The following is a 27900-nucleotide window of genomic DNA, read 5'->3' as shown; positions in this document are numbered from 1 at the left end:
TGATAAGTCAAGTGGTTTACCAGATGATTTATTTTATTTTGTTTTTAAGTTAAAAATTCCTTAATTTTTATTCCTGGTTACCACTATCACAATTTACAAGACAATATACCTGATGTAAGGAAATGAAAAAGACAAATCTACAAGACATAAAAGACCTCAGGAATGTACATCTAACTGACACTACATTGCAGTAACCAATAGCTACACTTCTTTGCAAACTGTGGCCATGACAGTCCTGAACAAGAAGTTTTCCTGTTCAAGCTGCAATAACTTTTCTGACTACGGATCCTTGTTCCTTCTGTAGCACATTTTTACAGTTCCTCTAATGCATTTGGGACGACTGCCTCACAGCAACCTGCAGCTTTCCTGACGACTCCTCACTCTCTCCTGCTAAGAACTTCAACCCTTTTCTGCTGAATTTTTAGAACCTTCTGATACCATATCCACCCCTCCACTACCAGATTCATAACCACCAACAGAGGGACTGCTCAAGCTTCTTCCACCAAAACTGCCCCCCTTCATGGGCCCATAATTTGATTACTGTTGTTCACTATAATTTCCAAAATCATTGTAGTATCCTCCACTACCACTGTTACCACCGCCAAAATGTCCTCCTTCATTATAATCATCATATCCTCTGCCACCGCTAGCATTTCTACCACCTTGGTTTGCATATCCTGGTCCACCACCACGTTAGCTTCCTCTAAGGCTATAACCAGGACCATCACAATAGTTGCCACCATCACCTCCAGATCCACTATAACCACCATCATCCCGCTGCCACCACCTCCACAACCACAGGCTCCTCTTCAACCAATGTGTCCTCCATGACCCATAAAGTTGCCATATCTACCTCCACCTCTTTGCAATCCCACAGACTGCATTTCTTGCTTAGAAAAGGTCTTTTTCACTTCCCAGTTATGCCCATTGAAAGTATGGTGTTTCTGAACAACAGTTTTATCAACTGTATCATGATCACCAAAAATCACAAAAGCAGATTTTCTCTTTTTTCCACTCTGCCTGTCTTCCGTAACGTCTATGATTTCAATCTTGCTATACTTTTCAAAGTAGTCTTTCGAATTACATTCTTCTGTGTCTTCTTTAATGCCACCAAGAACAATTTTCTTCACTGTTAGATGGACTCTACAGAATCCTCTCTAGAAAGAGCTCTCTTTGGCTTCACCACACACACATCAGCCTTGTGTGGTCCAGCACACATTGCCGCATCCACCTCGTGTGACTACAAGAGTAAGTCACAAAACCAAAGGCCCTGGGATGTTTGGCTTGGGAGTCTCTCATCACCACACAGTCCGTGAGTGTGCCCCACTTCTCAAAATGTTCAACACTCAGACCACCAAAGAACAGTTTTCTCAGTTGCTCTGGTTCCTTTGGATCATGGCCATGGTGCAAAGATATGTATAATTCTAAGTACTTTAGCAAGAACGGCAGATCAAGAAGTATTTTAAAGCAGCAAACTTTTTTTTTTTAATTCATACTTTCAACTGGCTGTTGCAAAGAAAAGACAGGACACAGAATTAAATTCTCGTTGCCTTAGAAAGGTCTGTAAGGCCTAAAAATGCACCATTTGCACCATTTTCTGCCAGGCACCTCCTCCCTTTTCCTTCTAATTCCACACTCTCTTTCCCAACGGAGGAGCAAGGCGGCCCTTGAGGGCAAATGTGCCATTCAGATGGTTTGAATAACCAGATATTAAAAATAACTATCAGTCTGGCGATACCAACTCTCGACAGCCAAAATAGGGCACCACAAGCCACCTTATTGAATTGTTTATCTATTCTGAGGGCAGGAAGAAAGAAAGGCATCAAATGTATTTTGACTCTTTCAGTCAAAACTCAGAGGATGGCCACTGTGGGAGGAACTGGTGAGAATTTGGGGAGCTGGTGACATTTTCTGCTGACGGGTACGTGTTCCTGAAACTCTGTGTACTGGGCCTCCACTCTGAGAAGGGCTCACCGTAGGGAACTATTTGTGTTGGGTTTTTAACCTTGAGTTATGAGAACAACAATTTTCCACCTTCCTTTGTCACCTCAACGCTGGTAACAATGTCAACAGTGGGTCTGGGAGATCCCCAGGTATCTGGACTTCGTTATAAGGGGAAGACAGGGTTTCCACAGGTCGGGGTGGGAGTAGGGTAGGCATTCTAAGTAGAGGGAACTGGGAGGAAGGTGGAAAGAAAGAAAGACAGCAAGTTTACTTGGGAGATGGCAGAGTTCTGAGGGCAGTTGGGAGACCTGAGATGTCTCTGCATCTATGAAGAAGCTGCTCCCACCTCTCCATGATCCTAGAGATTCTAGCTTGGACAGAAGTTTTCTTGACTCCCTTCTGCACAGAATGCCTGGAATGGGCTCAGTGACATCTCAGCCCTGCCATTCTCCTGCCTAGCTCGCCAGTTCTAAGCTCAAGCAACGTTTGCCCTTCCTTCTACAGAGCTGTCCTGCTGCCACCAATCTCCTCTTAAATGCACACATTATACACAGAAAGCCACTCACTGGTGCACACAGAAAGACTTACCTGCAGACGCAAGACACGTCCATCTGCATACAGACAGGCGCACACACAATGCACCCACACGCTGGGACACACTGGAACACGTGCACAAACACGCAGCCTCACACACACCTTCACATGCACACTGGGGCACAGACATCTGTACCCCCAGCAGAGCACACAGGTAAACACACACCAGCACATGTGTGTGCCACACCCGCGCCGAGCTATAACCCGCAGGACGGGGCCTGGGCACAGGCTGGTCCCACGCTGCAGCCCCCGTTCAGCGGCCTTCTCCCGGGAGCGTGCTGCTCTGGCCAGTCTGCCTCCCACAGCTGCAAATCGAAAGCCCCCCGCCCCACCCCCAGGCTGTCTCTTCTACTCTGCCTGTGATACCTAATCCCTCCAAGTCTCCACTGCCACTCCCAGCCTGCATGAGGAAAAGGCAGTCCTAACTCAGGGCCGACATTCACATGATGGCTTCCAGCCAGTACAACATCTCATGCTGGGGACCTGGTGACATGAAGGAACACACAGCTGACTTTCTAGTATCTACAGCAACAGAGAGAAGTGGTGACTTGTTTAATCTTAAATAGTGGTGTTGGTTTGTGTTCTGAGCCGTCTTCCCCAACTCCAGGGTTTGGCAAAGAGAATGCACCTATAACCCAGCAGCCCTGCAAATAGCTGGAGAACCTCTCAGAGACTTCTCCTTTCCCAGCCCTCCTCCCAGTCAGCTTGGGGAGTGGCCCCACTAAGAGCCACTGATATTCACAATCTGGCAATTTAATGCTTCTGCTCTGAGCATCAGATTTCTTATCTTGGTTTGCTTTGCTCCAGTCAACAGCAAAACGGTTTGCACTCCCTGAGCTCAGCCCAGGCAGATGCAAGTGGACTCAAGGCCAAAATCTGACATAAGAAGTTAAGAACTGAGGGCTTCCCTGGTGGCGCAGTGGTTAAGAATCCGCCTGCCAATGCAGGGGACACGGGTTTGAGCCCTGGTCCGGGAAGATCCCACATGCCGTGGAGCAACTAAGCCCGTATGCCACAACTACTGAGCCTGTGCTCTAGAGCCCGTGAGCCACAACTACTGAGCCCGTGTGCCACAACTACTGAAGCCCGCACGCGTAGAGCCTGTGCTCCGCAACAAGAGAACACAACGAAGAGTAGCCCCTACTCGCCACAACTAGAGAAAGCCCGTGTGCAGCAACGAAGACCCAACACAGCCAAAAATAAATAAATAAATAAATAAAATTTATGAAAAAGAAATTAAGAATTGATTATAGATATTTGTCATTTAAAGGTAATTCTCCCACTCCTTGAGGATTTATATAAAAAAACAAATCTCAACCCAGCATCTGTGTGTAATAGTGTGCTATTCTTTTAGAAAACCTCACCCCACAAAACCTTACACACTGTATGAAGATACATTCTTACCAAACAGATTGGTTAATGGCTACTATTTAAGATCAAGTCTTCTCAAATACGATTTAATTTACACTTTGATTTACACATTTGAGTTCCACCGATGCATAACGTGGTCGGCGGGGGAGAGGACAGGGGGGCGGTACCTGCACACACAGAAAGGGGTGTGTGCAAAGTGAGGCCGGTCCCTCTCAAGAAAAGCTCCAAAATAGGTATATTTATTAACAGCAAAACAGAAAATATGGATTTTACCAATTGGGGAGAACATGATTTCAGAACTATAATAATAGGCCAGAGAAAAATGCAATTCTATATTAACAACCAAATACTTCACACTCAGCAGAAAAACGTATATTTAAATGAGAATATTCAGCATCAAAACAATTATTTCTTCAGAAATTGAGAGGAAAATCATAATACGTGCTTACTAAGGGGAATACCTTCAAAATCTGCTTCAGAATTCAGTCATCTGATGTATAATACTGCAAATTGACAGCAGGCCTGGTAGACAGGCTGCATAGAACATTCGAGAGCACATACCTTGAACAACGGATCAGAGAAACCGTGTTTGGAGCCTGGTTCTACTCTTAGGCGAGTCACCAAACCTCTGAACCTCATTTTCTTTGTTTATAAAAAGAGAATCTTAAAATCAATACTTTTTCTGCTACTTGCCATTGGATGGTTATGAATGAAGGCGCTGGAAAGCATTTTGTAAATATAAAGGGACGACTGCACTAATGGAACAGTGGTCTGGACCAGCGAGGGTACTGCCTGTCCTTGTTTGAATGCTTTCTATTTATTTTTTTCCCCTTGAGCCTGCAGATTAGTTGCTGAGTAGCACAAATCATAACAGGCAAGCAAAGCGGACAGTGGAAGCTCCTAACATTTCCACCACTGCAGTTTAGCTGCTTCAGACCTCAATTTGCTTTCTCTTCAAGTCAGTGCTCACCAACAAAGTCCTTGTGTGGCCATAAATCTGCATCCAACGCACAAGCATAAGGCACAAGGCAGAAAATGTTGGAATCTGTCCTTGGATTTTTCACAGCAGAGGCTCCCACTGGAGAGTTAAAAATATTGTGATAAGGGGGAAGTCCGGATTTTTTTTTTAAGTTTTAAGTTTATTGTTTATTTGGAGCTTCAGGGAAGAATGAAGTTTAGGTTCCTAATTCTATGAGCCAATACCAGTGGGGTGGGAGGCTAGGTAACTTAAACGTTCTTAAAAACGTGGTAATTACAAGACCATACGCAATTCATTTCACAGATGCGAAAACTAAAGAGATTCCTGCCCAAGTTTACTGCAATTTAGTGACAAGGAAAGACAAAGAAAGCATGTTAGTACCAGGGTTTCCACTTTCTTCCACTGGGAAAATGATATCCTTTATTTTGTAGGTTGGGAAACTGAGGCACACATGATAATGACTACTGCTTTTCGAGCACCTCGTGTGTAGGCACTTCCGAGCAGTATCTCCACTCCACGGTGCTCTGCGTGAGGTAGACATGGTTACCGCCATCTCACAGAGGAACAACGGGGCTCCGAAGGTAGGCAACTGGCCACAGATCAGGACTTGGATCCAGATCTTTCTGGTTCCACGGTCTCCTCTCTCCCTCCACCCTATCGCCTGCTCCAGAAAAGGCAAGAAACACTTGCAGATGGTCAGAGAGCTAGGGAAAAAACTCTCTTTCCTTGACAGAAAAACTGTTTAGACTTCAACAGAAGTCTAAAGTACCCTGTGAAATGTTCCTTTACTTTAATCTATTCCTTTAATTGTCAGCCCTGGAGAAATTAGCCCAAGGAAGTAATTCAAAAGAAAATTTAAAAGCTACAGATGTAAAGATTTTCTTGCAGCATTAGCTATAATAACAAAAATTAGAGACAGCCCAAATGTCCAACAATAATAAAATAGTAAAGAAAATAGGATGCATAAACTATGGACATTTACATAGCGATTAAAAACGATCATGAAGGCTAAGTATCAAAAAAGATGCTCAGAATAAAATATTAAGGAAAAAAAGCACTTGAAATTGTTTTTGTAATAACAACTATATAAAGATATTTAAACACTTATAAAAATACTGGAATGGAATATTTTTTAAATGTATAACTTCCTCTGATTTTATGATTTTTTGGTAAAATACCTCAAATTAAGAGAGAGAGAAAAAATGATAGCTAGTTGGGATATTTACTTAGTAACTTAGACCAATTTGGACTATAATGATTAGATATCCTGCTTTTTTTTTTCTTTCTATATTTTGAAGCAGTTGGACAATTGAATAATGCGATTTATGCTATAATCCACAAACTCTTATTTTTCTCCTTGGTGCCTTTCATTAGTTTATTAATTCATTAGTTAATCTCCAATGGTGGTAGCCTTCTTTATTTTCTGCTTTTCCCTAGTGTTAAAGCCAAGTCAGAAAAATGAGCATCTTTCTTTGTCTAATTTTCAAGATATAGTGTTAGTTGAATCATATGAAATTATCATTTTTGTAGGTCCCAAATAAATGAATATAGGAAATTTCATACGGTCCAACCAGAACATTTTAACAACGGTAGGATTTTGTCTGAAACTGTCCTTGTAAATCATTTTGAATCCGTCTGTTTACTCAAACTGCCCTGTCCCCTCCACCAGCTTAGTTTCTGTGTTTTTTTAAAGTACTTTGTTTAATGCTAAGTTCTCTAGAAGAAAGGTCCAAATAATGCCACTCCAATATACGACCCCCCTCCATAAACCATTAAAGTGAATTTAATCACATGAAAAGGTCTAGATTTCCTTCATTCACCCACCTTTCAATTCACTCAACAAATATTTACTGCGCGTGATCTCTGCTCCAGGCACTACGCTAAGTGCTGGGACACATCCCTGAGCAAGACTGAAGCGTCTTTTCCCTCACAAAACATAGACAGTGTTTGAGGCTGGAAGGAATGGCTATGTATGTGCAGTGACTAAACTGACTGTTTTGTTTCAATTAACAGATCAAATGACTAGTTTGATTATTTTTTAACCAAATGGACTTTATGTTTGCTCAAATTGATTAAATCTACCGTCACTTTAATGTTGATAAGAACTAGCCCTGGCCCAAGCAGAGAAGAAATTTATTTTGAACTATCGTTGCTATTTATTTAATCAATTAGCTGACCCATAGGTAAATAAGGCTCGGGAGAAAAAGGATTACAGAGTGTGTGTCTGGACAACTCTAAAGCAAGACAGTTCCCTAACGATGCCTGAATCCTTCAAAATAAAACAAGACACAGTGCCCAGGGATTCTTGAAAGTAAAAGTGTATATCCAGTAAAAAATTAAATCTAATTTTTTAAAGACAAAGGCAAAAATAAAAAGAATTTTAAAATAAATTCAGCAGTGGTCATTCACCTAAACAAGAGTTTCCCAGCACCGTTTCTGGGGGATGTTTTGCAGCAGCAGATGTGTAAACAGGCCAGCAAATCTGAGAACCGCCAAGGTAGAAAATGAAGTAGATCATCTGGATGAGCAGAGCCAGATGACCAGAGGTCAAAATAAACCATTGGTGAAAATGCCATCGATGAAAAACTTTTCCTGGCATCACGCAAAAGCTTCCCTCAAGCCCAGCTCCAAGCAGTTTAAGCAAAGGTCTGGTTTCGAGGAGTGTTCATTTAAATACCCTGGTCACTGTGCATCCACACCAGACATTTGGCTGCAAATTCTGGATGGCCACCTTGACCAGTGATGACCAGGGCAACTGTGTTCTAATTTGCTCCCCCTAACTACTTATATGCATTGTCAGTCATGTTTTCACTTTGGGGAAATATCCCTTACAGAATAAGTGTCTCAGAAAAATAGAAATGGTAGCTGTAATGCTCATCCTATGACCCAGCAAAGTTTTGATGCTTGTTCACAATTGGGCCCACCACTGGGAGGGATCACTGCTATGTTCCTGAGTTGTTACAGGTATGCTCAGAAACCAAAAGAAGGACGAGCTGCATTTCAACAGATGGAGAAAATGCCCAGTGCTGCTTTACAACACAATCAAGAGCAAATTAAGACTCCTAACCATGGGTTTCCATTTCCTGTCCCTGGATAATGAGAACAAGAAAACAGGCCAGGATATAATAATAGTAAGAATTAATACAACTTTCACGTATTGACTGTTTAGTACATATCAGGCACGTAACATTTACTTCTCATTTTCACAGCTCTGCAATGAAGGTTATTCTTACTTTAGAGGTGAGAAAACGGAGGCCCAGAGAGGTTAAGTAACTTGCCTAAGGTTGCACAGCTGGGAAATTGGCAGCACTGTGACTGGCCTGACTCTTCCCACCACACCTAGCAGCATGCATTTCCTGAGACTTTGTGTCAAAGCTGCATTTCCTTACAAAGGAAGGACCAAGGCCACACTGACCACTGTGAGGCAGGGAGTTAGAGGCACTGAGGAGTTGAGGGCTCTGCAGGCAGAAGTCTGCCCATGCCATTAGATACGCCATCTTAATCTCTTCCAGCCTCGGCTGACCGTCTTGGCAGACTCACCCAGGGAGTCCTCCTCAGGTAGACAGACTGGGTCGTTATTTGCCGTGATCTTAATGATCTGGGCATTTGCAAGAAAATGCAAATGGAAAAGTCTTAGCAAAAAGAAGATGCTTTAAAAGGGTTCGGGGATGAGTAGCTTAACTGAGCAAGAAAAGAGGGAAGACCTCAACTCGAATTCCGTCAGTCAGCAGCCTTTCCTCCAAAGGAAATCATAGAGTGTGTCTTCTCAGCCAACACGGGTGCCATTTGTGGCCCTCGGTGTTAAAGGCCTCTCTAAGCCTCCCCAGCCTTCCCTCAACAGGGCTAGGACACTTTGGAAAACTTTTATCCAGGAACCTTACCTAAAAATAGCAGAAATTTCAATCTCCACACCAGCAAAGCAAGTGGCATTGAAAGATGAATCTAAGGCTTTTCTTTCTGTACACACCTTGTGGAAATGGGGCATGGCCCCCATCTTGTCTTCTGGGTGGGGTTTTGTTTACCACTCCTGGCAGCCACCAGCACCCAAGCAGCTTTTATTTTCTCTTCTAATTCCATTGCCCCAGCCTTGGCCCCAAGACCCAACACAAATAGACCCCTGAGGAAACTTCACATGGTAGAATTATCTACCAAGTGCCGTCCCGCAAAACTGAAGCCCAGGGTCTGAATCTACCGCTGTCAGCGGTTCCCTCTGAAGTCATTGAATTCACAGGCCATTTTGGCGTCTTGGGTCCTCTTGTGCCCTGCACACGAGGATGGGCTGCTCTGGGCTCGCCCTGGTGTTCTTACCTACGGCACCGCGTGACTCATACCCAAGAAGGCTTTTCTGAGGAGAGAGCTGTGATCTTACAGAAAACCCCGTGATTACTTAGTCCTCGAAACCCCCGAGGTGCTAGGCGGCAGCTGTGCCATGTTCCCTGGCAGGAACAAAAGTGCCAATGGCCTTTCCTGCCCTCCCACCCTTGTCGCCAAACTCCCTCCCACACCGAGGTGAGCTGTAAAGTGGAGGAAGGACATTGGTTTGTGACCACTCTCCTGGCTTCTTTAGATTCAAATACAGCTTGTCCCATATTTTGTAAAAAATGCCAGGACGCCAATGCCCAGAGGCAGTCCATTTTGTCTTCTTTTCACTTCTTCTTATTATCTGAGCTAGAAAACACGGTAAGGGTAAAAGGATTCAGGAAAAGCCAGATTCTAAGGACTGGAATGAAGCGAGGTGTAGGCTCTCTTGTTGGTTGGTTGTTCCTCGTGGTGGCCACTTAACAAGTCACATCCTCTCATCTGTCCCCTACATTCTGTCAGCATCTCTGGCTTTTTGGCCTCAGACAGAGAGCTGTCTGAAGCAAGAGGCGGTGGGTTAGTCACTGAGCCTGGATGGGTGTGTCATCAGGCAGCCCTTGGCTGTGGGGTACAGAGGCAGCCAAGTGAGAGCTAAGCCTAGACACAGACCCTGAAGAAGGCCACTTCCCTCCTTCATTAACCCAGTCAGTCCCTGGCCCATCAAGGTGTTTCAGGTCAGCCAGGGCCACAGCCATGACCCTCTCTAACCAACAACAAATGCAATGTTCTTTGTTGGAGAAGGAAGAAGGAAAGGGGCTGAGTGACGGAGCCAGCAAGGGGGTGAAAGAAGAATACATAAAGACTAGAAAAGTGTCTCAGCACGAAATATGGCCTGGCTGACATTTTCTGGTCCCTCCCGGCTTCTGTTAAATACCCCCTCTCCTCTTGTCCACACGGGGCCTGCCTCAGTTTCCCGTCATCCTTTCCCCACCACAGACTTTTCTCTCTCCTTTTATCACTGGAAAAATCCATACTTTGCACAGGTGTGTTTTCAAGCAGCTGGCTCTGAGCTGATGCCCAGCTTGGCCTTAATGAGGCAGATGCCTGCATCAAGCTGGACCCCTCCCCACTCAGCTGCTCACTGATTTGGGGAGGGCAGGATTTAAAGGAGACACTGGCGCATCACCAGCCCTCTGCTATCTCCCTCCATCCCCGACACACATGCACAAAGGGTTCCGAAAAGTTCCTTGCCATCGATACATCCGATACATCCGACCTTACCTGTAATTGGGAAGTGTGCCTGCAGGGTGGCCACCGTAACAAGTGCCATCCACTTCATCTTGTCCTTCCCCAGGATGGTGCCTGGGGGCAGAGGCTGAGGCAGCTGTGACTGGACGAAGAAGAGAAAAGCAGTCTCTTCGGCTGCAGCCTCCTCAGGAAGTGGAGGACGATGGGGCCTTTGAGAAGGCACCTGCCAGCAGGGCCAGGAAACTCACACTCCTCCTTTCGGTTCACAGGCAGGAAGCTCTGGAGGTTTGAGGGTTTGGGGGGGGGGGCGGTGTATGTGCACACACGTAGGCGTGTGTGTGTCTGTCTGAATTTTTGCTTTTTTTCTCATTTAACTGTTGTTTTATTTTCCTTTTTTCCTAATTTTTGTCTAATTTTAATCTAACTCCTATCTTGATTGGTGAAGTCAGTCCCTAGGCAACTACAAGTTCCCAGTGCATGTAAGAATATTCGCCACTTTCCTAGATTCGTGTATTTTATGGAGGTTGGTAAGATGACAGAGCTCTGGATTCAGAGTCAGGTGAAATATAGAGACAGAATACTTGGGCCATAGTGCCATCTCTGCTACCTACCTGCTGTGTAGCCTTGAGTAAGTCACTCAGCATCTCTAAACCTCAGTGTCCTTACCTATAAAGCAAAGTGCTGGAGTAGATATGAGGTTGCAGATCTGAACTTGGCCTGAATTTGGACCATAGAAAATAGTATAGCTCATATAATACTTCAAACACTTTTGTTAGTTGTCAGCATCTAAACATTAGACTAATTTACAATAATAAAAAAAGATTAATACCAAGAAATAAACTTGATAGAAAGTGTAAGATCTATGTGAAACAAACTTTAAAGTGTTACTGAAGAATACAGAAAGGACTTGGGTAAATGGAAAGGTGTATCCTGGTCTTTGATAAAAATCTCCCTTTTAAGAAGACCACGATTCTCTCTAAATTTTTTAAAATTTTTATTTTATTTATTTATTTATTTGGCTATGTTGGGTCTTAGTTGTGGCATGCGGGATATTTGTTGCAGCATGCGGGAACTTTCGTTGTGGCACATGGGCTCAGTAGTTGCGGCGCGTGGGCTTAGTTGCCCCACGGCATATGGTATCTTAGTTTCCTGACCAGGGATTGAACCCATGTCCCCTGCATCAGAAGGTGGATTCTTAACCACTGGACCACCAGGAAAGTCCCTCTCTCTAAATTAATCAACCCATCCCTCTACAAATGCCAACAAAAGTTTTAGAACAAGATAATATGGGTCCAAAGTTTATATGAAAAAATTAATGTACAAAAATAGCCAGGACACCAAAAAAGCACAAGCAATCAAAGAAAAAATAGATAAATTGGACTTCCTCAAAATTTAAAACTTTTGTGCATAAAGGACACTATCAAGAAAGTAAAAAGACAATCCATAGAAAAAATATTTCCATATCATATATTGATAAGGGTATAGTACTCAGAATATATAAATAACTCCTACGACTAAACTAGGAAAAAAAAAAAAGTAAAAATCTGCCAAAGATCTGAATAGATATTTCTCCAAAGAGATATACAAATGGCCAATAAGCACATGAAAACTTGCTCAATATCTTTGGTCATTAGGGAAATGCAAATCAAAACTACAGTGAACTATTACTTTATACACACTAGGACGGTTAAAATTTAAAAACACAAGGTGTTGGTAAGGATGTGAAGAAATTGGAACTCTCATACATTGCTGGTGGGAATGTGGAATGGCGAAGCCCCTGTGGAAAATGTGTGTGGCACTTCCTCAAAAAGGAGAAGTTACAACAGACACCACAGAAATACAAAGCATCCTAAGAGACTACTACAAGCAACTCTATGCCAATAAAATGGACAACCTGGAAGAAATGGACAAATTCGTAGAAAGGTATAACCTTCCAAGACAGAACCAGGAAGAAATAGAAAATATGAACAGACCAATCACAAGTAATGAAATTGAAACTGTGATTAAAAATCTTCCAACAGACAAAAGTCCAGGACCAGATGGCTTCATAGGTGAATTCTATCAAACATTTAGAGAAGAGCTAACACCCATCCTTCTCAAACTCTTCCACAAAATTGCAGAGGAAGGAACACTCCCAAACTCATTCTATGAGGCCACCATCACCCTGATACCAAAACCAGACAAAGATACTACAAAAAAAGAAAATTACAAACCAATATCACTTATGAATATAGATGCAAAAATCCTCAACAAAATACTAGCAAACAGAATCCAACAACACATTAAAAGGATCATATACCATGATCAAGTGGGATTTATCCTAGGGACGCAAGGATTCTCCAATATATGCAAATCAATCAATGTGATACACCATATTAACAAATTGAAGGAAAAAAAACCATATGATCATCTCAATAGATGCAGAAAAAGATTTTGACAAAATTCAACACCCATTTATGATAAAAAACTCTCCAGAAAGTGGGCATAGAGGGAACCGACCTCAACATAATAAAGGCCATATACAACAAACCCACAGCAAACATCATTCTCAATGGTGAAAAACTGAAAGCATTTCCTCTAAGATCAGGAACGAGACAAGGATGTCCACTCTCACCACTATTATTCAACATAGTTTTGGAAGTCCTAGCCACGGCAATCAGAGAACAAAAAGAAATAAAAGGAATACAAATTGGAAAAGAAGAAGTAAAACTGTCACTGTTTGCAGATGACATGATACTATACATAGAGAATCCTAAACATGCCACCAGAAAACTACTAGAGCCTAATCAATGAATTTGGTAAAGTTGCAGGATACAAAATTAATGCACAGACATCTGTTGCATTCCTATACACTAATGATGAAAAATCTGAAAAGGAAATTAAGGAAACACTCCTATTTACTATTGCAACAAAAAGAATAAAATACCTAGGAATAAACCTACCTAGGGAGACAAAAGACCTGTATGCAGAAAACTATAAGACACTGTTGAAAGAAATTAAAGATGATACCAACAGATGGAGAGATACACCATGTTCTTGGATTGGAAGAATCAATATTGTGAAAATGACTATACTACCCAAAGCAATCTACAGATTCAATGCAATCCTTATCAAATTACCAATGGCATTTTTTAAAGAACTAGAACAAAAAATCTTAAAATTTGTATGGAGACACAAAAGACCCCGAATACCCAAAGCAGTTTTGAGGGGAAAAAACAGAGCTGGAGGAATCAGACTCCCTGACTTCAGACTATACTACAAAGCTACAGTAATCAAGACAATATGGTACTGGCACAAAAAAAGAAACATAGACCAATGGAACAGGAAAGAAAGTCCAGAGATAAACCCACACACCTATGGTCAACTAATCTATGACAAAGTAGGCAAGGATATACAATGGAGAAAAAACAGTCTTTTCAATAAATGGTGCTGGGAAAACTGGACAGCTACATGTAAAAGAATGAAATTAGAACACTCCCTAACACCATACACAAAAATAAACTCAAAATGGATTAGAGACCAAAATGTAAGACCGGACACTATAAACCTCTTCGAGGAAAACATAGGAAGAATACTCTCTGACATAAATCACAGCAAGATCTTTTTTGATCCACCTCCTAGAGTAATGGAAGTAAAAACAAAAATAAATAAATGGGACCTAATGAAACTTAAAAGCTTTTGCAAAGCAAAGGAAACTACAAACGAGACGAAAAGACAACCCTCAGAATGGGAAAAAATATTTGCAAACGAATCAACGGACAAAGGATTAATCTCCAAAATATATAAACAGCTCATGCAGCTCAATATTAAAAAAACAAACAACCCAACCAAAAAATGGGCAGAAGGCCTAAATAGACATTTCTCCAAAGAGGACATACAGATGGCCAAGAAGCACATGAAAAGCTGCTCAACGTCACTAATTATTAGAGAAATGCAAATCAAAACTACAATGAGGTATCACCTCACACCAGTTAGAATGGGCATCATCAGAAAATCTACAAGCAACAGATGCTGGAGAGGGTGTGGAGAAAAGGGAACCCTCTTGCACTGTTGGTGGGAATGTAAACTGATACAGCCACTATGGAGAACAGTATGGAGGTTCCTTAAAAAACTAAAAATAGAATTACCATATGACCCAGCAATCCCACTACTGGGCATATACTCAGAGAAAACCATAATTCAAAAAGACACATGCACCCCAATGTCCATTGCAGCACTATTTACAATAGCCAGGTCATGGAAGCAACCTAAATGCCCATCGACAGACGAATGGATAAAGAAGATGTGGTACATATATACAATGGAATATTACTCAGCCAAAAAGGAACGAAATTGGGTCATTTGTAGAGACGTGGATGAATCTAGAGACTGTCATACAGAGTGAAGTAAGTCAGAAAGAGAAAAACAAATATTGCATATTAACACATATATGTGGAACCTAGAAAAATGGTAGAGATGAACCGGTTTGCAGGGCAGAAATTGAGACACAGATGTAGAGAACAAACGTATGGACACCAAGGGGGGAAAGCGGCGGGGGGTGGTGGTGGTGTGATGAATTGGGAGATTGGGATTGACATGTATACGCTGATGTGTATAAAATGGATGACTAATAAGAACCTGCTGTATAAAAGAATAAAAGAAAATTCAAAAATAGAAAAAATAAATTTAAAAAAAATCTCAGGAAATGATCTAATTGGCCCAGCTTGGGTCTTATGCTCACCTCTTGGATCAACCATTGTTTCCAGGGAGACAAGACAAGATTGGAGATAGGACACTATGATTAACAGCCCTACCAGAATCATTTGTCATAGAAGAAAGAAAGGGAAAGGATTCTGGGCATGTATAAACAATAGCTGTCCACTACTGCCAGCCTTGCTCTGGTGAGTGCAGTGGGATGGGGCTGGGACCTAGAGGAGGACACAGACAGGGTCAGGAGCTGAGAGAAAGTCCAGGCAGAACATAATGACCAGCAGCTGTGATTTGCTTGTGAGAGAGATCTGGCTATTCCTCATGATTGAATCTCTAGTTTTCAGTACATTTTTGATGGGTGGGTGAATGGGTGAATGGTAACATCCAGGATGGCAGGAAGGCCAATACTGAGTAGGAGGTTGCCTCAACTATTGAGAAGAACACAGCAAGAGGAATCCAGAAACTGGTGAATGGAGCAGTTCCCAGGTTCCTGATCACCAGAGAAAGAAGCACAAAAGGAGGATTGGCTTCTGTCCTTGGGGTTTCCAGAGGCAGTCACTCCCAAGGTTTCTCTGGAGTGAGGAGCACTTCCCCATGCCTTGAGGACCCAGTGCGCTGACCCAAGCCCTGCCCACCCCCTCTTCAGCTGACTGGTCTTGGACTGACAAGAAGCTGGAGGCCAGCACTTGTTTCCTGAGGGGTCTCCATTGGAGCAGAAATGGCTGCCAATCCCTGCAGGACCCCACCCAAACACCTACGTGGGACCTCATCTTTGCCGCCTCACCATGCTGTACCCAAAACTTATTTACCTCATAACTGTAAGTTTGTAACCTTTGACCAAAATTTCCCTATTTCTCCCACCCCCAAGCCCCTGGTAACCACCATTCTGCTCTCTGTTTCTGTAAGTTCAGCTTTTTTAGATACCACATGTAAGTGATATCAAATAACGTTTGTCTTTCTCTGGGTGACTTATTTCACTTAGCCTAATGCCCTCAAGTTCCATCCATGTTTTAATAAATGGCACAATGTCCTTGTTTCTCATGGTTGAATAATATTCCATTGTGTATATATACCACATCTTCTTTATCCATTCACCTGTTGGCAGACACTTAAGTTTTTTCTGTCTTGGCTATTGTGAATAATGCTGCAATGAACGTGGGACTGTAGATATTTCTTCAAGATCCTGATTTCATTTCTTTCAGATATATAACTAGAAGTGTGATTGCTGGATCAGATGGTAGTTCTATTTTTAATTCTTTGAGGGACCTCCATACTGTTTTCCATAGTGGCTGCACCAGTTTACATTCCCACCAACAGTGCACAAGGGTTCCCTTTCCTCCACATCTTTGCCAACACTTGTTATCTCTTGTCCTTTTGATAACAGCCATTCTAACATGTGTGAGGTGATATCTATTGTGGTTTTGATTTGCATTTCCCTGATGATTAGTGATATTGAGTATCTTTTCCTGTACCTGTTGGTCATTTGTATGTCTTCTTTGGAAAAAATTTATTTAGTTCCTTTGCCCATTTTGAAATCAGGTTCTTTGGTTTTTTTACTGTTGAATTTTATGAGTTCTTTATATATTTTGGATATTAACGCCTTTTCAGACATATGATTTGCAGATATTTTCTCTCATTCCATAGGTTGCCTTTTCATTTTCTTGATTGTTTCTTTTGCTGTGTAGAAGCTTTTTAGATTGATGTGGTTCAATTTGTTAATTTTGCTTTTGTTGCTTGGGCTTTTGGTGTCATAGCCAAAAAATTGTTGCCAATATCAATGTCAAGGAGATTTTTCCCTATGTTTTTCTTCTAGAAGTATTATGGTTTCAGGTCTTCTACTTAAGTCTTTAATCCATTTCAAGTTAATTTTAGTGAGTGGTGTAAGAGGGGTTCAATTTCATTCCTTTGCATCTGGTTATCCAGTTTTCCCAACACTATTTGTTGAAGAAATTATTCTTTCCCATTGAGTATTCTTGGCTCTCTTAAATATTAGTTGACTGTATATATATATAGAGAGAGAGAGTTTACTTCCAGGCTCTTGATTTTGTTCCAATTTTTTTTTGTATTTTAAAAACAGCTCTTAGTTTCATTGATCTTTTCTATTGTTTTTCTGTCTCTATTTCACTTATTTCTGCTCTGCTTTTTGTGGTTTTCTTCCTTCTGATAACTTTGGCTTCTTTTTTCTGGTTCCTTGAGATGTAAAGCTTTGTTGTTTATTTGAAATTTTTCTTATTTTTTAATGTAGGTATTTATCACTATAAACTTCCCTTCTTTTTTTTTTTCTTTTTTTTCTGCACCATGTGGCTTGCAGGATCTTAGTTCCCCAACCAGGGATTGAACCTAGGCCATGGCAGTGAAAGCTCTGAGTCCTAACCACTGGACTGCCAAGGAATTCCTAAACTTCCCTCTTAGAACTGCTTTTGCTGCAACCCATAACTTTTGTTATATTGTGTTTCCATTTTTGTTTGCTTCAAGATATATTTTTAAAATTTCTTCTTTGACCCATTGTGTGATCAGAAGTGTGTTGTTTAGTTTACACATTTTGTGAATTTTCCAGTTTTCCTCCTGTTGTTAATTTCTACTTTCATACCATTGTCATCAGAAAAGACACTTGGTATAATTTTGACCTTCTTACAGTTGCTAAGACCTGTTTTGTGACCTATCATGTGATCTATCCTGAAGAATGTATCATCTCACTCTCCCCCTGCCTGTAAAATTTCTGCTGAGAAATCTACTGACAGCCTTATGGGGTTCCCTTGTAAGTTACAAGCTTCTTTTATCTTGCTGCTTTTGAGATTCTCTTTTTGTCTTTGATTTTTTACAGTTTTATTTTAATGTGTTTTGGAGAATATCTCTTTGAGTTTCATGACCTATGAGCTTCATAAACTTGGATTTTTCAATTCTCTCTCCAGATCTGGAAAGCTTTCAGCCATTATTTCTTTAAATAATCTTTCTGCCCCTTTCTCCCTCTCTTCTCCTTCTGCGACTCCAATAATTTGCAAATTGTTTCTTTTAATGATATCCCATAGATCACACAGACTTTCTTCACTATTTTTTCATTCTTTTTCCTTTCTCTTTCTCCTACTGGATAATTTCAAAGTTCCTCTCTTCTAACACACAGATTCTTTTTTCTGCTTGACTCATTCTGCTGTTGATGTTTTCTATTACATTTTTCATTCATTGTATTTTTCAGCTCCAGAATTTTATTAAATTTATAAATAATAAATAATATAATAAAATTTATAAATAATTTATAAAAATTATTTCTATCTCTTTGTTATACTTCTCATTTTGTTCATGTATGGTTTTCCTGATTTTGTTGAATTGCCTTTCTGTGTTTTCTTATAGCTCAATGAGAGCTATAAGAAAAACTTAAAATAGCTATTTTGAACTCTTTATCCAGTAACTCACAATCTCCATGTCTTTAGGATCCACACTGGAAGATTACTGTAATCCTTTGGTGATGTCATGTTTTTCCTTGATTTTTCATGTTCCTTGAAGTTTTGTGTTGCTCTCTTCACATTTGAAGTAGCAGTCACCTCCTCCAGTCTTTACTAACTACCTTTGGGAGAGAAATATCTTCCATCAGCACTGCTAGGGATGCTGAGGCTTTCTCAGACCTTCCATGGATATGCCTGTTCCTTGCTCCTTGCTTCCACTCGTGGCAGAATTCATAAACTTGTATGCTTTTTCTTAATCTTACAACACACCAGGCCAAGTGCCAACAGCTTCCCTTTTGCTTTCCCAAGGGTGGCACTAAAGATTAAATTTCTGGTCTTTCCCTGGCCTGCAGATTCAAGTCGACTTTCTGTGCATGCTCTCTAGCTTGTTTGCTCTTACCACCACCATCAGGAGTGCACAGAGGGAGCCAGGTGTGTGGGTGAGGTGCACAGAGTACTGGGATGTTCATGGGCCAGTTGGGAGGATCTGCAGGCAAGACATCCCCAGTGGTTCATGGACTGGCTTCTTGATGGAGCCCACAATGCACTTAGTAGGATCCGCAGCCCTTTAATGCCCCCCAAGAGTCCTATCTGCCACTCTCCCAGTTTCTTCCTGCTCCTTAGTCATGTAGATCATGATTCAGTACTCTGAGACGGCTGCTAATTCACATGCTCTCACTTTGCCCTGTAGGAGAAATCACAGGGCTGAGAAGATATCACTTATCCCTTAGCTATGCCACCTCAGGGGAGAGATGATGCAAGTAAATTAAAGCTGTTCCTCTTACCCACTCCAATGCATCTAAACTCGTATTTTTGTTTTTGTTGTTCCAACAGAGTGCTGGAACTTCTCCTCTGGAACCTGGACTTCCACAAAGGGTCTCTTGTCTATGGGTGATTGTCTGAGAGAGTGTTTTCCAGGGTCTCCCAGACCATGGCTGAGAGGGGCTGGAGCCAGCTCATGGGCCACTGTAGGGTCCACAGCCAGGACCAGGGTCTGTATGCCTATTACCCAACACATGTGTGGGCAAGATGGCTCCTGGATCCTTTGGTGTATGGTGCTGGGTCCCACAGCTGCCACAAAGGCACTTCGGTCAATGGATGGATGTCAAATTGTTGCTGTTGAGAGTGGAACATAAACGAGGGATGTCTTACTCAGCCATATTGTTGATTTCACTCCACCAGTTTTGCTTTAAAGAACCAACTATTCACCCTTGGTTACAATCTTGATGAGGCTGTCATGTAAAGCCAGTCAGCTTCTTTCTCCCTGGAATTTGAATCTCGAGAGAGTGAAAAAAGACCTGGAAACATCCCCTGTTCAGTTCTCCTGCTTGGACCCATCCCAAGAGCTGTTCATGATCTGTGGCTCTATGAACGCTGTTCAGGTAAAATTTTTTGCTTGGGTCACCCAGAGTTGCTTTGTGTTGCTTGCAACCAAAAGATCCTAACTCATACATTAGAATTTTCAGAAGTTGTGTTAGCTTTCTATTGCTGCATGACAGAGTATCAAAAATGTAGCGACTTAAAACAACACAAATTTATCTCACAGTAATGTAGGTCAGAAGTCCAGGCACAGAATGAGTGGGTTCTCTTCTCAGGTGCTTACAAGGATGAAATTAAGGTGTTGGCTGGGGCTACAGTTCTCATCTGAGGCTCAGGGTCTTCTTCCAAGGTCACTGGTTGTTGACAAAATCTACTTCTTTACAAATATAGGACTAGGTCTCTATTTTCCTGCTAACAATCGGCCAGGGACTATCTCTGATCCTAGAGAGCACCTGCATTTCCTTACTACGTGGCCCCCATAGGCAGTTCACAGCATGGATGTTTGCTTTCTCCTAGGCCAACCAGAGCACATCTCTCTAACTTCCTCTGCAATCAGCTTGACAAAACTCTGCTTTTAAAGGGCTCACCTGTACACCAATATGTATAAAACAGATAACTAATGAGAACCTGCTGTATAGCACAGGGAACTCTACTCAGTGCTCTGTGGTGACCTAAATGGGAAGGAAATCCAAAAAGAGGGATATATATATACATATAGCTGATTCACTTCGCTGAACAACTAAACCCCAATTTAAAAATATACAAAAAATAAATAAAAAATAAAGGGCTCACCTGATTGGGTCAGGGCCACCCAGGATAAAATAATATAATCACAGGAGTGATATCTCATCATATTCACAGGTCTTTCCCATAATCAAGGAGATATACAAAGCATATACGCCAAAGTGTGGACTCTTGGAGGCTGTCATGATTTTGTCTCCCACAGAAGTGCTATTAGAAAAGATGTTTCTTCCTTCTTTCTCTGTGAGGATCAGGGACGTCTGGTATCCGTCTTTCTCACCAGATGGAGGAAGCTTGCCCAGTAATGAATCCAACCCAGAGGAGAGCAGAGCAAGAAATGTGTAAAGACAGGTTGACAACTCACTGCATCCATTGAGAACCTGGATGATGCCATACCTAAAGGCCTGCCCACGGGCTCTTCCGTTTCATAAGCCGGTAACTTTTTTCTTAAGCTATTTGACTTTGGTTCTGTACCTTGCAATTGAAGTGGCCTTGAATATTACAGATGCTGAAAATGCAGAGCCACTGAAGACATACTTGTAAATTTCACAATCTTGCCTGGGTCTACTTTGTGGGAGTTTTACCTAAGGGGCCCTTCCCTTCAAAAGATTATTTGTCCTTAAGAAAATTAAGTCACAAAATTTTCTTTAAGGAGACATTAAGGAGGAAAAGCATGCCTAATGTCCAAACACAAGAAAAACATAAATGAAAAGACTGCACAAGGATATAAAAGATTTTTTAAATGACAAGAGTTGGTAAAAATAAGCTGGGGTGGAGGTAAAATTAAAGAGATACTATCAAGGGTTGAGATGAATTATAACCTACTAAATATCACTGTTGATGGTCAAAGACCTTCCACTGAAAAAGAACCTTTTCTGCTTTGGGGATGCCTTACATTTGTGTGTCACTTTCACATAAACTGTCATATTGCATCTTCACAGTGACTCAATAAGGTAGTCAATACTGGTATACAGTTTCCACCTTATAGTTAAGGAAACTGAGATTCAGAAAGATTAAGTAATTTGCCCAAGGTCACAAAGCTGGTAGTGGCCAAATAAGCTTTGTGAATCAGCTAAAAAACCAGAACTCAGCTTTTCTGGGTGCTGGTCCGTGGCAGTGGAAGGACATGAGCTTTAAAACAGCCAGACCCAGGTTCAAATTCAAGCCCTACCATTTACTAACTCCCTGGCTGTTGACTACATTAATAATGTTTGAAACTCCTTGTTCCAAATTGGCTAACAGTACCCTCCTCATTGGACTGTTGGAGGAATGAATACAATGATACTTGTTATGTCCCTGGTATAGAAGGTTTTGGGGAAGAGTTATTACCTTTTTACCTTTTACGTCATTCAGAGGAGGTGAGAGTCTCCATCATTGCCTGGGGAAAGGACCCCAGAGGGCTGTTAAATGTTTGGGGCAGATGCTGGGGGCAAAATCTTTCTAGGAATGGGGGGTGGGTCCCAGCCTCTGTGGAGAGGGTGGGAGACGGAGAGGAGCAGATGAGGGATGAGTTAGGCAAGCCCTCCGGCTGGGAGGGGAGGCCCCACCTCCCAGAGCAAGGCCCTGTGTGCTCCCTCTTTTGGATCCTGCAGCTCTTGAGCACCAGGTCAGAACTTAGGGCACCTGCCTCATGTTTGTTATGAACAAGTGATTCCAGTTCCTGGGCTGGTGGAGGTGATGAGTTTAGCTTCAGCAGTCTTATAAAATCCACTCCTGGAAGCAACCTAAATGTCCATCATCAGATAAATGGATAAAGAAGATGTGGTACATATATACAATGGAATATTACTCAGCCATAAAAAGAATGAAATAATGCCATTTGCAACAACAAGGATGGACCTAGAGATTATCATACTAAGTGAAGTAAGTCAGACAAAGACAAATATATGACATCACTTATATGTGGAATCGAAAAAGATGATACAAATGAACTTATTTACAAAACAGAAACAGACTCACAGACTTCGAAAACAAACTTATGGTTACCAAAGGGGAAAGGTGGGGAGGAGGGATAAATTAGGAGTTTGGGATTAACATATACACACTACTATATATAAAATAGATAATCAACAAGGACTTACTGCATAGCACAGGGAACGCTACTCAATATTCTGTAATAACCTGTATGGGAAAACTATCTGAAAAAGAATGGATATATGTATATGTATAACTGAATCACTTTGCTGTACACCTGAAACTAATACAACGTTGTAAATCAACTATACCCCAATATAAAATAAAAATTAAATTAAAAAAGAAGTCCACTCCTGGGCATCTGAGAAAACACAAAATCATCTTCTGAAATGAGCAAGCTTCAAACTATGGGACACCAGGACATCCAAGAGCCCGGTTTATAACTACATTAGAAGCAGTGGATTTTCTCAACTTCTTTGCCTCTGACGTGGATTAGACTCACTTCTGAGTCTACTAAACGGTCTTCCCTCAGTGTGGTGTCACAGAGAGCTGCTGCTATTGGAATCCACAGACCCGGGATCTGCTCCCAGCTTTGTCCTTAACTTGCTGTGTGACATTGACCAAATCACTTTCCCTCTCTGGGTCTTGGTGTCTTCAGCCATACGCGAAGGGGCTAAATTTTTAGGTGGATTTTCCATTACTTGAGACTGAAAAACATCCTGAGAAATAGAGATATTTGGGTTCCTTTGTCAGAAAAGCAGCTCTTGGAGGGCTACCTAATCCCATGAGACCTGGTACAGTGCCTTGCACATTCTTGAGGCTCAGTAAATATTTGTTACATAAAAAGTGGTCTTGATTTGTATTTGTAATTGAAACATGAAAAAAATAAAACACTTTTCTCCTCCTAAAAAAGATATATATAAAATAGATAACTAATAAGAACCTCCTGTATAGCACAGGGAACTCTACTCAATATTCTGTAAAGGTCTATATGGGAAAAGAATCTAAAAGCAGAGTGGCTATATGTATATGTATAACAGATTCATTTTGCTGTACACCTGAAACTAACACAACGTTGTAAATCAACTATACTCCAATAAAAATTTTAAAAATAAAATAAAATATAGATGACAGAAACCTGAAAGAAAATTTAAAAATAAATAAAATAAAATTCAAAAATTCAAAAACAAAAGGGATGAAAGAGCTGGACTAGATGCCCCTCCCAAGTTGTCTTCCATCCAGAACTTATATTTAGGTTTCGCTCTGCCTGCCTCTCCAGTGCCCCCTTCCCTTTCAGCCCTGCCAGCTGTTATCTCCCCACCCACCCCAGCCCCGACCAGGGTGAGGCACAGGGTGTGTCCTGGGAGCTGTGATCCTGCCGCTCTCGGCTGGTCGCCCACACTGACACAGGAGCAGGCCCGGTGACCAGGCTTCCCTATGAGGTTCTGGCTGTTGGTTTGCAGGGCTCTGCCCTGTCTGATTATGCCTGAGACACTGACTTCATGCAGATCGCATTTCTGTCACTTGCAAAGGGGAAGGACTGACTGAGTTTGCAGGGGACAGAGGCAGCTGGCTGGCTGGGAAATCCTCTCTAAGCCCAGCCTGGCCCTTGGGGACACCCCCCCTCCAAAAATAGGCCTGTGTCTTCTTGCCCCAGAAACTAGCCTGAAGGGGGCCCACCTCTAGGGACTGCTGGAGGGGGACAGGTGGGTCCCCACATTAGACCTTTACAGTCCCTTAGGACAGTCACCAGCTTAAGGGGAACGCAGGATGGTTAAAAGACAAAGGGGGCCCGGAATTCCAGAGGTGCAGCTGGTCTGGCTCCACGACAGGAGGATTTGGGAGGATTTTTCTGCTCTGGGCCGACCCTCCCTGGGCAGTTCAGTGCAGTTCCACAGGGACCTCTAGCGACTGTCATGTCATACTACAGTTTCCCCGGCTCTTCCACAGCTGGCTGCTGACCTCTGACCAGGTTTCACCACAGGACCCCAGAGCTCCCCACCCCTGCTCTGTTCCTGCATGGCACGCACCCAGCACATGATGGGGAAGGGTGTCCCCCAAGGTCCAGTGGAGACCAGTGACTGACACATGACAGGGGAGACCTTCCTGCAGTGTTATGACTGAGAAAATGGCTGGTCCTTTGCTCCTCTACAGCCTGACCAGTGCATCCATGTCATGAGTGGCCTTGGACTATCCCACATCGTGATGGAGGCTAAATAACGCTAATAACCAGCCCCCCATCCTAGCCATCATCCCCGACTTACCTACCCAGGGGACCCTCTTGCAGAGCATTTGCCTAAGGCCAGCCGGCTAAGTGTTTGAGCTGGGATTTGAAGGCAGCCCCCTGGCTTCAGAGCTCACACTCTCTCCTGTATGCCCCACAGCTGGCCCTGAAAGATGTCAGCACCCTACCTGTGAAAACCTAGGGTTTTCTTACACATGGCCCTTGCCATGTTTTTTTTAAACTACACACCTCTAATGCAAATGGCAAGACATTTCTCCAAAGGACCCAGATGTCACCAGCAGGTGAGGGGTCATTGGATTCTTGGAGACAGAGCTAGATTTAAGGACAGGGTCTGACAGGCAACTGTGTGTACTCCCCCAAGCTGACCATCTGGAGACTCCAACCTCCTCCCCAAAGTAAGGGAAATAACGTGTCCCACTTACTTCTTGGGCTTATTGCAAGGATTAGATAAAATGCTGCGAAAGAACCTACTTTATAAAATTAAGTCCTATGACAATCATAACTTTTATTTTTTTAGAAAACTCAACCTATAGTTACCAACTGATATTTGAAGCAAAGGAAAGAAAAGCAACTAGTGTTTATTGAGTTTTTTAGGTAGTGGTAACACTACCTAAGAGTTGCCAATTAAAATCACACAGTACTATTTTTACCTATAAATTCAGTGCAGAAGTGAGTACTTTCATACACTGTTTGCAGGACCGTTCATTGATATAAAGCCTTAAGGGCAATGTGTAATAGGTCTCACCAACTTTTTTTTTTTTTTTTTTTATGGCTGTGTTGGGTCTTTGTTGCTGCGCGCGGGCTTTCTCTAGTTGCGGTGAGCAGGGGCTACTCTTCGTTGCGGTGCACGGGCTTCTCATTATCGTGGCTTCTCTTGTTGAGAAGCAAGGACTCTAGGCCCGCAGGCTTCAGTAGTTGTGGCTCGCGGGCTCTAGAGCGCAGGCTCAGTCATTGTGGCGCACGGGCTTAGTTGCTCTGCTGCATGTGGGATCTTCCCGGACCAGGGCTCGAACCCGTGTCCCTTGCATTGGCAGGCGGATTCTTAACCACTGCGCCACCAGGGAAGCCCCCCCACCAACTTTTTGCTTGGGAATTCCACTGCTGGGAATCTCTCCAAGGAAACAAACAGATGTAGAAAATACTTCATGTATAAAGATTTCTGTCTTATAACAGGGAAAAATTGGAAGTAACTTAAATGTTCAAATACTGGAGAAATCGGTAACAGCCCTTAGCTTTTGCCTGTCCAGTCTCCCTTCAGTTAACATAACTTCTTCTTTCCTTTCAGGAGCTCCACTTCAAAATTCTCCCAGTCCCCATGGTTCTGACGAGTGCTGAGCTGAATCCCCAACTGCAGGGGAAGACATAGGATGGAGTCTCGGCCAATGAGGGAACCCCATTCCCAGACACAGGGATTATTCAGGAATGGCTCCCCTGGCTGGGAAAGATGCATCCTCTTTGCTCTAAGATTGCTGACTGTAGTTAAAACCAGCACAGTGTAAAGAGGAGCCAGGAGATGAAGAGAGAGTTCTGAAGGAATATTTTAAGATCAATGAACTCTTCTTTTTGCTTAAACTACTTTGACTAGGGTTTCTGTCACTAGCAACAGAGTGCTAACATAGACCATTATTTGGTAGCCAAAGTAGATCAACCTGATGAAATATTTGCAGCCATTCTAAGCCATCTTTATGAATGGTTTCTAGTAACATAAGCTTATGATTAAGTGAAGGAAGCGTGATACACAATCAACTTTAGCATGATCTTAATTATATTTAAACATTTCATGGAAGCAAAGATGTGTCTTCTAAGAAAACACATCAAAATATTAGCAGTCATGCTGGCTGGTGAAATTATTAATTTTTAAATTTTTATTTTGTGTATCTTCCACACAAAAATATATATCTTACAATAAATAGTAAGAAAAAAAAACTAAGGAAAAGATACAGTTTTACTGATTACTCCCTTAATTCCAAAAAGGTTATCATTGTCGTCTCAGATGAAAATATATAGAGCACCTTGTTTTGAAGTGACAGTTTGGAATTTCCCTAAAAATATCGACCTACCAGTTTTACACAAAGTAGAACGTTATTTTTTTCAGTACTAAAACTGAAAACATGCCCCACCACAGGAAAGTAGGGTCTGCTCTTCAACGACTTTGTGATCTTCAGTCTGAATATTACTAAGAAGGGAAACGTGACATGAACAACCTCCAATCAGAATATGTATGCATTGGCTCATGGAGTCCTGCCTCATGTCATAAAGGACTTTTCCCCACTCCACCTCATACTTGAAAGGAATTTGAACCTGGACTAAAAGACAGAATGAACCATGACTATTGGCCACAGCCTGGTAAAGATAAATGGCCTTGAAGACTTCCCTGGTGGCGCAGTGGTTAACAATCCGCCTGCCATTGCAGGGGACACGGGTTCGAGCCCTGGTCTGGGAAGATCCCACATGCCGCGGAGCAACTAAGCCCGTGTGCCACAACTACTGAGCCTGCGCTCTAGAGCCCACGAGCCACAACTACTGAAACCCACGTGCCACAACTACTGAGCCCACGTGCCACAACTACTGAAGCCCACGTGCCACAACTACTGAAGTCCGTGCGTCTACAGCCCATGCTCTGCAACAAGAGAAGCCACTGCAATGAGAAGCCTGCAAACAGCAACGAAGAGTAGCTGCCGCTCGCCGCAGCTAGAGAAAGCCCGCATGCAGCAACGAAGACCCAACGCAGCCAAAAATAAATAAATAAAATAAATTTTTAAATAAATAAATTACCTTGACCAGCTGAGCACAGATCCAAGGCCAAGACAACATCCACCAATCGCAGCCCCCTGGACTCAGCGGCTCGGGGTTACTTGGCTGCTCCCTCTTCCTACTTCTGATTTTCTCTTTTCTTGATCAGGGCCTGCCTTGCTCTCTGGGCCAAAGCTCGTCGCCGACCAAGACACTCATCCCCTATCTGGTTCGGGTCAGGACCCTGCCCCAATTCTGCAGCAGGTCATGAAGCACTTGACAGGGAGGGATAGATCCATGAAAGCCAAGCGGCAGCAGTATGAGACCGGGCCTCGGCTTCTCCTCTTGCCCTGCTGGGCTGGCTTTACTCCAGGGTCATCTCA

The 27900-nt window shown here is 42.5% G+C and overlaps 1 protein-coding gene across 1 annotated transcript in view; it reads right to left on the bottom strand.

Annotated features, from left to right (window-relative positions):
- Nucleotides 1–10526, bottom strand: part of CD247 (CD247 molecule) — a 77599-nt gene extending 67073 nt beyond the window's left edge. Inside the window, exon 1 of the mRNA XM_061183144.1 lies at nucleotides 10469–10526. Coding sequence (XP_061039127.1) covers nucleotides 10469–10526 — 58 coding nt within the window. The remainder of the gene's footprint in view (nucleotides 1–10468) is intronic.
- Nucleotides 10527–27900: the final 17374 nt, after the last annotated feature.

This window comes from Eubalaena glacialis, chromosome 3, assembly GCF_028564815.1.
Source record: "Eubalaena glacialis isolate mEubGla1 chromosome 3, mEubGla1.1.hap2.+ XY, whole genome shotgun sequence".
NCBI classification, from domain to species: Eukaryota; Metazoa; Chordata; class Mammalia; order Artiodactyla; family Balaenidae; genus Eubalaena; species Eubalaena glacialis.
Note: the sequence above shows the minus strand (reverse complement) of the source record. Positions and strands in the feature narration are given on the sequence as shown.